Source organism: Pogona vitticeps, chromosome 1, assembly GCF_051106095.1.
Source record: "Pogona vitticeps strain Pit_001003342236 chromosome 1, PviZW2.1, whole genome shotgun sequence".
Classification (NCBI taxonomy): Eukaryota; Metazoa; Chordata; class Lepidosauria; order Squamata; family Agamidae; genus Pogona; species Pogona vitticeps.
The window spans coordinates 134,659,688-134,672,059 of NC_135783.1; the positions used below are offsets into that span (position 1 = coordinate 134,659,688).

A 12,372-nucleotide genomic window follows, 5' to 3' on the forward strand; every position below is an offset into this window, starting at 1 on the left:
CATGGTGTAAGAATGTAAAAATAACCTTGCTGGATACGACCAAAGATTTCTATAGCTCGGTATCCTGTTTCCAACAGTGGTCAGTCAGGTGCTTCCAGGAAAGCCTACTGTCGTACCTGTCATTATTACAAGTATTTTAAGAATAACTGAGCAGTTATTTTAAAAACGCTTGCACATTTAACAAAGAACATGTATGTTCCAGATGTAAGAGGGGGAGGGAAATAGTTGTACCACCCACATTTACTGATGATGTCATTACAACATTCCTATTACCGTCTATGTTTGTGGAGTAGTTCTGAATGAATCACAAAAGAAAGCATTTGCTTTAATCTTACTGCAAATGATATTTGGTCTTGTATGTAAGACTGTAGTAGAGTATAAGAATGTAGAGTGTTGTAGCACCTTAAAAGTTGTCAATTTTTATTTGGCAAAGGTTTTATGAAATGGTTTCCACTTCATTAGACCCAAAGTACTTGTGAACCATTTTGACCCTGCTACTACACATGGATGATTTTAATCTTGATTACCTTATTCTAGTAACAAGATAAAGTATTTGATGTTCAAGTTACTGACATGCATAAATATTCTGATGAACTGAACATGTCTATTTGGAACAACCCCTAATATATTCTATCATTTTATAGATGACAGAACATATCATTTCCAAGCAGAGGATGAACAAGACTGTCAGATGTAAGTTGTGTTAATATTTTGTTATCTTTACTGTTTCACTTGCCCTTCACAAAGAGGTCTATAGTAGAAAAAAATAATAACTGCTTGTATTTGAAGAGAGACTTGCTCCTCTGTTGTAACCATCTTGGAGACAAACTAGTAATAATAAATTTTCTGTAATCAGCTGTATACTGTGAAATAAATGTTTAGGAAGCAAATACCCAAGTTTCAAATACTGGGGGATGTTTCAAGAGAATCAGTAGATATGTAGAATAAAAATCTAACCCCCCCCCCCAAATAGAGGATACTCAACTTTCCAGAAATCTTGAATATTTGGTAAAGTTATTTTTAATTCAACAGTCACTAAAATGTGTACAGAAACAACCCAGAAAACCTGCTTTGAACATTTTAACTCAATCTGATCAGAGATTAGCTTCCTTTCCACTGAAAATTCTCCAAAACGTCACACCTTGTTTTTGGTCGGTGGGAGGCATTTGAGAAAAGAATACCCCACAATTCTTTATTCCAAGTGAGAGGTTCCCAGACTCTTCTCAGGATATTCTCTCTGTTTCTTTAGCCCTCTTCATTAATAGTCATTTCATGTGGCAACCTGAGGTGTTGATTTGTCAACCATTTTTCTCCACTCAGAGATTTGATGCAGGCCCAACTCTCAACATTATAAGCTTTGCTTGATTTTGTTCAAACTTAGTTCTGAAGGATAGAAGCTCAATTGCCAATACAATTTTAAAAATACATGTTTTTGCTTCTTTTTTCAAGTTGGATATCAGTGCTACAGAATAGTAAAGAAGAAGCTTTAAATAATGCCTTCAAAGGTGATGACAACACTGGAGAAAACAACATTGTCCAAGAGCTGACCAAAGAAATTATATCTGATATACAGAGGATGCCTGGTAATGATGTGTGTTGTGATTGTGGAGCACAAGGTGAGCTTAACATGTTGAAGTACAGTAGTTTTGTCCTTTCCCTAACAGCTAACAAATTATAAACATGGATAAAGCTATAGCACGTAAGCTAATATGTACTAATAAAGAAAAATTTGCTTTAGCTTCTGGACCATGAAGCCTAGACACTTGAAACTTGGCATGCATAGTAAGGAAACCCCCCTTCTTTAACGGATTAATGGACTTTTAATTATGCAGATTTCATTGTAAATCTGTTGCCTGCAGTACTGCCTTCAGTCCCTCTGTGTCAAGACTCCCTTAAGACACAGAAAGCTAAAGTTGGGCTTGGTATATTCATTTGCATAGAGCACTGGTTCCCAACCTCGAGACCCAAATGTTCCATAGACAACAGCTCCCAGAAATCCTGGGGACCCAAGGTTACAAACTTCTGGCTTAAGAGTATTGATCCTAAACAGAGAGACAAGAACCCCAAGGATTGTACGAAGAAATAGCAAGCAGAGTGTGAGATTCAGATTTTCATAAAGACAAAATATTATTTGATCATTTTAACAGGTCTCTGTGATAGATATTGTTACTACAATGTAGGATTTCTGAAGAAAGACCTGTTTCTGCCTGTTTTTCATTGAACTCTTTTAAATTAAGTTTTTGTTTTTAATGTTATATTTAGAAATGGGCACTTCCCGTGGTTCAGTGCGGTTTGATGAATCGGGCTCACAGGTGTTGTGTGGGTGCCCCAGATTCCATGCCCCACTTCCTCCTGTGGGTGTCTTGTGAGCAGCAGCACCACAGACTTTCCTGCCCCACCACCTCCTCTGAATGGGTGCCTGTGGGCGGACGCGGGGGTACAGAACCTGGGGCACCCGCACAACACTTGTAGGCCCAGTTCACTGAGTGCCTGTCTCTAATTATACTGCAAATTGAGTTTTTTTGTTAAAGGGGCCGAATAATAAATAGTAAAGGAGATATGTAGAGGTTGTCAAAAATTGAAAAGGGGGCATGATGTAGGGACATTTGGGAACTGTTTTTCTAGCATCCTTCCAAGAACATGAACCAGTGGCACATGTTGGCTGCGACTGTTGGTTCCTTCTGCAAAGCATCTGAAATCTTTCAAGTTAAGAGAGAGAATGAGAGGGAAAGAGAGCTGGTGCTTGTAAGAGTGAAGGAGGACAACGACTGGAGGAGGAATAGAGAAGGAGGCTAGACAAGCACTAAGAAGAGAAAGACCAGTAAGAAAGAAAGAGAAAGAGTAGAGAAGGAGAGAAAAGATAAAGCAGAGAGAGAGAAAAAGAAAACCCATTGGGGTGAAGGGATGAAAGTAGGAGCCTGATCAATAGAAGGTGAGGAAAACCGGGATGGATTTAAGGGTTTCTAAGTCATGTGAACTGCATAAAAATCAGAAACCTTTCTGTAGCTGCTCCCTCAGAAAGTTACCTCAGATGCTCAGATAGGGTAATTGTGTGGCCGAACCACAGCCATAAATGTTCAGAGAGAGGTAGTGGCATACTTGGGGGGAATCTCCAGGCTTACAGCAGTGGGGAAAACTGTTAGAAATGGGGAAGCCTCTTTTTAAAAAAGACAGATTGATGTGAGGTGACAGTTCTTGGTGGCCAAAGAATACTAATTTTTTGAGGGTGATGGAAAACGGAAGAGGGGGAATGAGCTGGAAAAGAGCATGGCTGGAAGGGAGTATTGGACAGGAAGGCTCTATATTGCAATACTGTTTTGCAGCTGCCTTTCATGTTTTATAGCTAAGCAAATTCCATAATGATAATGACTTTTTTTTTTTGCTTGTATTCAAACTCTATATTTTTTTCCTCTGGGCAGTAATTTCAATCACATCCAGCATGAGCAAGGCACGCTATACTAAACTCATCTTCATCAAACTGTGCTTTATGTTTTCTATCAAAAAATGTTCAGGCTATTATCTTGTTACCATACTAAGGAAAACGCCCATTTACATTAAACTATTTCATGGGCTTAATTTCTTTTGTCTCTTTCTGTTTGCATTGGTTTGAATCTAAGCTAAGTGAAGCACTCTTGGGTCCCATAGATATCAGTGTGAAAAGTTAGCCATGACTTCACTTGATTCTAAGATTTCATTGCAAACTGAGTACAGTTAATTCAGTCTGATCGAGGTGTGAACACTTCTTTAAATAAGACTGCCAAACATCTATGCCTTTCCCCATGTGTTTCTGTATGTGTATATAAAATAGAGCACTTAATTATGAATTGCCCTTAGGAAGATTTTTTTATATGGGCACACTGTTTGATTTGGTGTATCAGTTGGATGTCCCTTGTAGAAATTCTATTATTTCAGTGTCTTGTGTAACCTAGATCTTTTCATTATTTCATTTCCAGACCCCACATGGCTCTCCACAAATCTTGGCATTTTAACCTGCATTGAGTGTTCTGGAATCCATCGAGAACTTGGTGTCCACTATTCCAGAATGCAATCACTCACTCTGGATGTGTTGGGAACATCAGAATTGCTGGTAAGCTAAGGAAGTTTATGTAATTCATAAGCATTCCAGTTCCAGCTCAAATGATGTGCCTGCTGTAGTGTGTTAGGATTTAGGTCAAGTCTCTTCTGCTCGCCAAAATCTGTTCTGCTGCCAGCAGGACTCTCTTCTACTGGCTGATCTCAGATCTGTTGACAGAACCTAGGTAGAACAGCTGGAAGGTGGGTGGAAATGAGCAGGGCAAGGAACGAGTTGAATCAAGATGAATCCAAACTTGCAGCCTAGGGATGCAGGTGTTGTGCAGGCTTCTGGTTAGACCAAGACAAGGTTTCAAGCATCCTTGGGTTAGGTGGAGCTTGGATTCAGAACAGCTTCTGCTGGTCTGTTGTTGGTTCTTGGCCAGTTAGGATTTCATTGTTAGCATCTGGTCAGTGTATCTTTTCCCATTACTATAATTACAGAGACATAATTTTACCTCCTTCACTTAATGTATAATATTAAGAAGCTCATATATTATGTCAAAGAAGCTACCCTGTTCATGAGAAATGTATTACACGTATGGGCTAAATCTAACACTAGTCCCACTAATATCAAGGGGACTGAAGGTGTTGTTTTAACCTGCCAGCTCCCCTTAATTTCGGTGAAGGACCATCATGATAGGATTTAGCCCTGCACACTGTAAACAGTAGCTGTGATATTGGAGTTCAGTTTAATAAAACTTGTTTTGTTAAGATCCATTTGGGTACCTTGTAGGACAATACAAATGCAAAATCCATTCAGTTTTATATCAGATTTTCAGCATGAATTCCATCCCAGAAAATGAGTAATGACTGGAATCATTCACTTTATTGATGTTTTTCTTAATAGCTTGGTAAGAATATTGGGAATGCAGGGTTCAATGAAATCATGGAATTTTGTCTGCCTGGAGATGAACAAATCAAACCCAATCCAAGCAGTGATATGTAAGTATGAAAAATGGAAATTATGGAAAGCTGGTACTGTGTAGTATAAATGTGGGAAACTTTGCCACTCTAAAACCTGATATGGAGATCCCCCAGCTACCACCATTTTAGCCCAGCCCAGGAAAAGTCATTAAAACAAGCAGGACATTCTTGTTTCAAAGGAATGTTTGTGGTTTGTTCCTGAACCTCTTAGAATCCTTTGAAAGCCAACATCAGAAGAAATCCAGCAGTATACATTACGCTGCATAACGCTGATGGTTGTTTATATATATAAAGCTGCCCGTGGTGATTTTTGGAAACTAAAGTGACTTCCCCACAATGGAAGGGAGCCAAAGGAGCCTTTGGGACCTGAGATTTTTAATTCCCCCCCAAAAAATTACTGTGACTGATGATGTCATCAGCCTTATGTGATTTAAGGAATGCAGCAGGATTTCAGCCCTTGTCTGCTTATTTTAAGGGGTTCTTGGTAGTTTGCCACTGAATTTTGCTGTTGCAGATCTTTTGGGGGGCAAGGGCCACAAAAATTGCTTGGTTTGTTCTGTGCAGGCTATGCATTGCTTAGCCCTAGCTACAAGGGACTCTGGGTTGTCAGCATTGAGTTGAATGGTTCTCGGTTCTAGTGTTGTCGTTATGGACTTGCAAGATGAACCTGGACTAATTACTTTCCCCTGTTCTTCCATTTGCAATACAAATCTTCCATTCATAATATACAGTATCTGCTGTTGTGAGGCTTACACAAAAGTTACATCTTAAACTCTGAGATCTCTCAAGAGTTCCACATAAATATTTATTATTAATAGACTCACTAATTAACTGTTCCTCACTAGAGATGAAGCATATAAGAAAATAGGCTCTCAAAACTGGACAGAACTGAAGAACAACAACAAAAATTAAAAAGGCTTTAGGTGATTCGTGTTTATAAGCTAAACGCATTGGGTGTATAAAGGCTAGAGCATTTCTTTAATTTTCTTCTGTGTAGGAGACAGTAATTCTGATTTAAGGTATACAGTTATGCCGTTTTATGTTATGCCTTAAGAACTTTTATGTAAGCATAATCCTAGAAGATTCTGTGCTTTTGTTGGTTGACATTTAGCCACCATATTAATTAAAGTCATGTAGAGTTAATGTAGATAGAAAATCTTCTTGGTTAGTGACAAAACTACCCTGCTTTCCCGAAATTAAGACCTAACCTGGAAATAAGCCCTAGTATGGTTTTTCAGGATGCTCGAAATATAAGCCCTACTCCGAAAATAAGCCCCAGTTAAGTGAAACCCCGCCCTCCACCATTGTGTGGCATTGTGCAGCAACCAGACGATGACATGACTGTAAATAAAACATCCCATGAAAATAAGCCCTAATGTATTTTTGGAGCAAAAATTAATATAAGAACCTGTCTTATTTTTGGGGAAACACAGTAAACTTAAATTGCTATTTTTACAAAGCAGGTTGAAAGCATCATCCTTTACATGACTCTTAAAGCTTTCTTATTAGATTTCTTCAATTAATTTAAAGGAGCAATAGAAAGAAAGAAAACTGGGCACAATGCAGTACATGGAGCAGTTTCTTCTTGCCATTGTTGTTATCGTTACCATTATTATCTTGAAAAAGGGAGCAGCAAAAACAGGTCAACTGGAAACCTTGACTTTGGCTGATTCTAGATCCGAAATGCCTATTCTTGTTGGCTGTCTCCTTTTGTGTCACATTTCTAAACCCAAATTAGTTTATATCCTTAAGAGGAAATAATAGGAAAAGCTGCCATGATCAGTTGGAAAAAGAATTTGAGTATAATTTTGATTATAAAAATAAATTTGACCAAAGTTTGGGAGGCAGTGGAAGACAGGAGGGCCTGGTGTGCTCTGGTCCATGGGATCACGAAGACACGACTTAACAACTAAACAACAATATAAATCTGAATTCTGATAAAATGTCAATCTAATAGCAATTAGCATATTTGTATGTAATGAATAGATTGAACGATCAAGTGACACAACAAGGTAAGATATTTCTGACAATAGCAAAGAGAAAGATGTAGAATTATTCAGCAGCTTTTTAAAAAATTTTTTAGTCTTTTACACAAAAGGAGAAGAAAGCCTGAAGAACTGGCTATTGAATGGAATGGACTTGATCTCATTATCCTCTAATCTGTAACAGATCTTGTGTTAAATCACACATGACAGCAAATGTAAACAACTGACCTCAAGCTAAATAATGAAAGAGTATCTTAATTTCGTGCAGAAGTTTTCCCTTGAATAGTTGAAGGAACAGATCAGTTCAATGATTTGGAGTTTGTTTTAATTTAATTTGCAGACTATTTAAAAGTTTCCTGAAGAACATTAAAGAAAATAGTGGACATAATCTTATTCATGTTGGTGTAATGTAAAGTTGTGCCTGTGTAAACGCTGTGGGCATTGCTCTCACCAACAAGGAATTGCTCTATGCCATTGGTCGCCCATCCTGGCACAATCAATTACTCAGTGCATGGGCTGAAGGGCTTCAGGAATTGTAAACTGCCCAGAGTGGCCTTTGGCCAAATGGGTGGCGTAAAGATGAAACAAACTGACAAATAGTTTCAGGAACTGCACTTTTGCCTTGGTGCTAGTGCAACTACCATGGACACAACCCTGAGTTGTGCATGCCTAAGTTGTACAACAGGATTTTGGCCAATGACTCGTGTTTATGTACTTAGTGTAACCAATCAGTTTATTGTTTGTACTGTATAGTGCAATATTTATAGATAGTAAATTATGACTACAAAAGCTAAGAAGAGGATAATGATTGTAAGTGAAACATGTTTCCATGAGCCATTTTTTATTTGTAGTATTGTGCCAAGTATAATAACAAATGTTGTGATCTGTGTATGTGAAATAGTTATGTCAACAATTCATAAAGCAACTAATATCTCATTTCAGGAATGCAAGGAAAGATTATATTAATGCCAAATATATTGAAAAAAAATATGCAAGGAAAAAATGCACTGACAATGCAGCTAAACTACAAAGCCTATGTGAAGCAGTCAGAACAAGAGACATTTTTGGGTTGGTTCAAGTATATGCCGAGGGTGTGGACCTAACAGAGAAAATCCCACTAGCTAATGGGCATGTAAGTATATAGCTTTCTATTAATTGGTACATATACTCAAGGTGCTACATTTGTGGAAATAGGATCGTAGCTAGTTTGTTATGCTTTAAAGATAATCCACTGTCACTGTCTTAGTAATTATGATAAGTTAAAGTACTTCAGCAGAGAAAGACCTTGGTCAAAACTAAGACTTCTGCTATCTGTTATAGTGTTTTTTTTAACTGTGTCACTAAAAGTATATAAAATAAAGCACGATTGTGCAGAAATATTTTACACTGGAGATGGATATGAACATTCTAAATAGAGTCTAAATATAGCCTAAAAGGATTATATTTATAACTTTTACTATGCAGTTTTATAGAACAACAGTTCTGTGGCACTGTTTCAAAATCTGCTGGCAACCATCTCTTTGACTGATGCATACAGTCCTCTCATGTCACTGCATGTATTCAGCCTACTGCTGTGTTACTGAGGATCTCTGTGCTTATGATTCATCCTAGATAACTACAGCTACCAATACAGTTAAAATGTTATTAATGAAGCATACTCTGTAGTCTTATTGATTTACTACTAATCTAAATTACCCAAGCCTAAATCCCCATGAATTTGATATGATTGGTTGATTCTTCAAAAGAGATGTAATATTTTCTTCTGTACCTTGGAAATATCTAACAACACTAGTCCATGCATTGGTAATCTCAAAAAGTGATTACTGCAGTCCTCTCTGTGTGGGCCTGCCCTTGAAGATGTTATGGAAGCTCTAACAGGTACAAAATGCAGCAGCCCAGTTAGTTTTCAGGGGTTCTGAAATTTGATTACATCTCACTAATCCTGATCTGCCTGCAATGACTCCCTGTGGGCTTCTGCACCAGATTCAAGATTCTGGTGTTGATATACAAAGTCCTAAATGGTTTGGGATCTCAAAACGCATTGGAACGTCTCCCTCACAGAACTGCTACTTGTATCACCCATTCCTCACAGACCTTGCTTCTGTGAGTGTGTACACCAAGGGAGGCCTGGAAGGTGCCAGTTAGGAACCAAGCCTTCCTGGTGGCATCACTGTCTTCATGGAACTCACTTCCACCTGAGGTTCCCTCCAGGTCTTTCAAAAGTTAGTCAAGACTAGACATGGGGACGAATAAAAAAAATAGATTGCAATATTTGTTAGAAATTGGAATATTTGTTCCTTCATATTCATCAGTTCCAGAGACCCCGACGAATACAAAGGGGCAAATATTTCCCCATTTTTATTTGTCCCCCATAGGAAGAGAGGGAAGATTAGCCTATGGCTTTCCCATTCTGCCTATGCGCCCGCCAATCAGCTGATCGGTGGGCCAATAGGCAGCCACCCACTCCCACAGCCTACCCCCCGCACCCTTCCTTTCCTTACCTTAGTCACTGCCACCATCCAGCGCCGCTGTGATCCAGTGCCGCCCTCTGTGGTGGCCTGCACAGCCACAGCCTGCAGTAAGGGACACTGTCTGCCCTTTGCAAATATGGTGGCTGTGGCTTCATTTAGGGGAGGGAAGCTACAGTTGCCATCTTTGCAAAGGGCAGCCTGGATTCCCTGAGCCTGCCTTAAGGGGTAGGGTGGTGGGGGGTGTCAGATTTTTTTTAGACAGTCTCAGGCTGTCTAACCCCCCACAAATCAACAAATAAATTCGTGCTTTGTCGGTTCATGGGGGGAGCTTCATGCTTTGTGAACTTCGATGGATCATGAAGCAGGACAAATCACCAAAATGGCAATTCGTCCCCATCTCTAGTCAAGACACAGGTTTTAAAAAATGTTTTCAGTGGTATCCAATCTCTTTGTTAGCTTTTGGTTGGCCCTCAGTTGTATCATCTATATCAGCAGACTCCACACAGTCTTACGCCCAAAGTCAGTTACATTCCAATTCTTAATACTTGTTTACCATGGTAGAGCAATAAACGTAGAATTTAGAACTAGTGAAATGTTTCCAAAAACGTCCTTTTGCCAGAAAATGCAAATGCATGTATTGTCTGATTTTTAGGAACAAGATGAAACTGCTCTTCACCTTGCTGTGAGATCAGTTGATCGGACCTCACTTCACATTGTCGATTTCTTGGTGCAGAACAGGTGAGTAGTTCTGGAATGATTAGCACATTTTCTGTGAACTTCTTCTATATTCAAATTAAGGAAGGTAAAACACAATTGCCTAAGCGTCTCCTGTAAAGCAGCAAGCCATGGACAGACATATCCATTATGATCTAAACACTTTCCTTTCTCCTTGCATAATAGTGGCAACCTGGACAAGCAGACATGTAAAGGTAGCACAGCTTTGCATTACTGCTGCTTAACAGATAATGTCGAGTGCCTCAAACTGCTCCTTAGAGGAAAAGCTTCCATCGAAATAGGTAAAAGGGTGAAGAGTACCCTCTTTCTCTTTTTTATCCAACATTTGTGATGCGAACATAAAAGGATGTAATAACTTCTGCCATTTATTTTGTGTTTAATATAGATCTTTGTAGAAGACAGTGCATTAAGTGAAGATTACTGGGATGATATAGAATGCGTGCCTTTTTAATGCAGTATTCCAAACCTTGTTGAACTGCATGATGGCTTTTTGCTGATGCCTGTGAGGCATCCTTATGTAGTGAACGTTAAATTATCCCAGTGATAAATGGAACAACTGGCTCATATTACTGAGTACTGTACTTAATCGGAGTACACAGCTGAGCTGAGGCACTCCATTTGATAGTATGGACAGATGGGCAGAATTTATCATGTTTAAATCTCTTTGATGTATTAAGCACATGCTTACTTTTCTCTTGTTGAGATCAAGTGAGTTCCTTAAATGCACATCTTTATCTAATAATGCTCAGTGTTCCCATGTTTTCTTCAGATGCAAAAGCCAGTGTAAAACCCTCTTCATATGTGAACACCATTCTTAGTAACACTGCTTAAAGTTTCAAACAAGAATAAAACATATTCCTTCCATTGCTTTCTAGCCAATGAAGCTGGAGAGACACCACTGGATATAGCTAAACGCTTAAAACATACACGCTGTGAAGAGCTGGTAAGATAAATCTTCCCCTGGTGTTTTCTTTAGTGTAGAAATCTGGTTATTTAATAGCTTACGGTGAGGCATCTGTGGTATTCTGTTCTGAATTGTGGGAAACGTGTAATAAATATTTATTCATTTAACCTCCTTAGGGAACTACTTTGTTTATATTTTGTATTCTGATACGGATATGTGAAGATACCGTACAGTTGCCTTGTCTCAACTGAAGTGGAGCACACATGTGTAAATCCCATTTCTTTCCTTAACCAAAAAAAGACACCAAATCAAGATGTAACACATTTGGTTTCTTTTGCTGCTCTCAGTGTTGGGTTGGTTCTGGACTTAGTCATGATTAAAGAAGCCTCTTTTGGATCCAACTCATTATTTATTAATTTTTAATTGGAAGCTTCAAGATTGTAGAAATATGTGTTGTTCAGCGAATCTTAAGGATTGAGCCTCAACTCAGTTAAAGATTCCGTATGTCCTGAGCTGACCCTGCCATTAACTATAGCGAGGCGGTTGCATTAGAGAGCAGAGCACTAGGACAGCAAATGCCCCATTCCCTTGTGTTGTGGTTACCACCCTGTGAGTGTTTCCTCTGCTGTGGAGAGAAACTGCTTAAGGCAGCTCTCCAGGACCTCTGAGCAGCTCAGCCTTGAAGAGGGAGGCATCTGAACCCTGCTGTGTTGGAGGTAGTGGTGTCCTCACACCTTCCCTGTGTGCTGTTGCCAAAGAAGGAAGGGATAGGTAGTGAGGCAAACAATGTACTTGAATTAGAACCTGCTTGCTTGCTTGTTTAATTAATTGATTACATTACTTGTGCCATGATTTTCTCTGAGCATTCTCCTAACTGCTTTGGCTCCAGGAAGACCCTTCAGAATTAGGTCTTTTTTTTAAAGACAGAGAGCAGCCTCTTACTCGAAACACGTCACTACAACTTACCATAGCCATCCTTCAGTCTCGAGAGACTATGGTCACATGCTCTGAATTGCCAAGTGTCCTCTCCAGAGCATGAAGCCTGGGTAGAGTAATATGGAGGATAGGCTGTTACCCAAGCAGCAGATCCCCCCTCTCCACGTTGCTGAAATGGTCCAGTGGAAAGGCAAGAGCCAATACAGCTGGTTCCAGCAACGTCACAGGAGTTGGCAGAACGACATGAACTTACCACTGATTTCTTTTATCTCTGGCAACAGTGCAGGGAAGGGTATGGAGGGACCCCCACATATAGTGGAGAGAAGCTTCTTCCCTCTCCAAG

General features: G+C 39.3%; 1 protein-coding gene across 3 annotated transcripts in view; it reads left to right on the forward strand.

The window, feature by feature from the left end:
* Positions 1–12,372, forward strand: part of ASAP2 (ArfGAP with SH3 domain, ankyrin repeat and PH domain 2) — a 147,741-nt gene that overhangs the window by 94,085 nt on the left and 41,284 nt on the right. For all 3 annotated transcript variants that reach the window (XM_073001454.2, XM_020796609.3, XM_020796610.3), the window contains exons 13-20: positions 645–693; positions 1,450–1,616; positions 3,954–4,087; positions 4,922–5,016; positions 7,926–8,115; positions 10,107–10,192; positions 10,355–10,470; positions 11,065–11,132. In XM_073001454.2, coding sequence (XP_072857555.2) covers positions 645–693; positions 1,450–1,616; positions 3,954–4,087; positions 4,922–5,016; positions 7,926–8,115; positions 10,107–10,192; positions 10,355–10,470; positions 11,065–11,132 — 905 coding nt within the window. The remainder of the gene's footprint in view (positions 1–644; positions 694–1,449; positions 1,617–3,953; positions 4,088–4,921; positions 5,017–7,925; positions 8,116–10,106; positions 10,193–10,354; positions 10,471–11,064; positions 11,133–12,372) is intronic.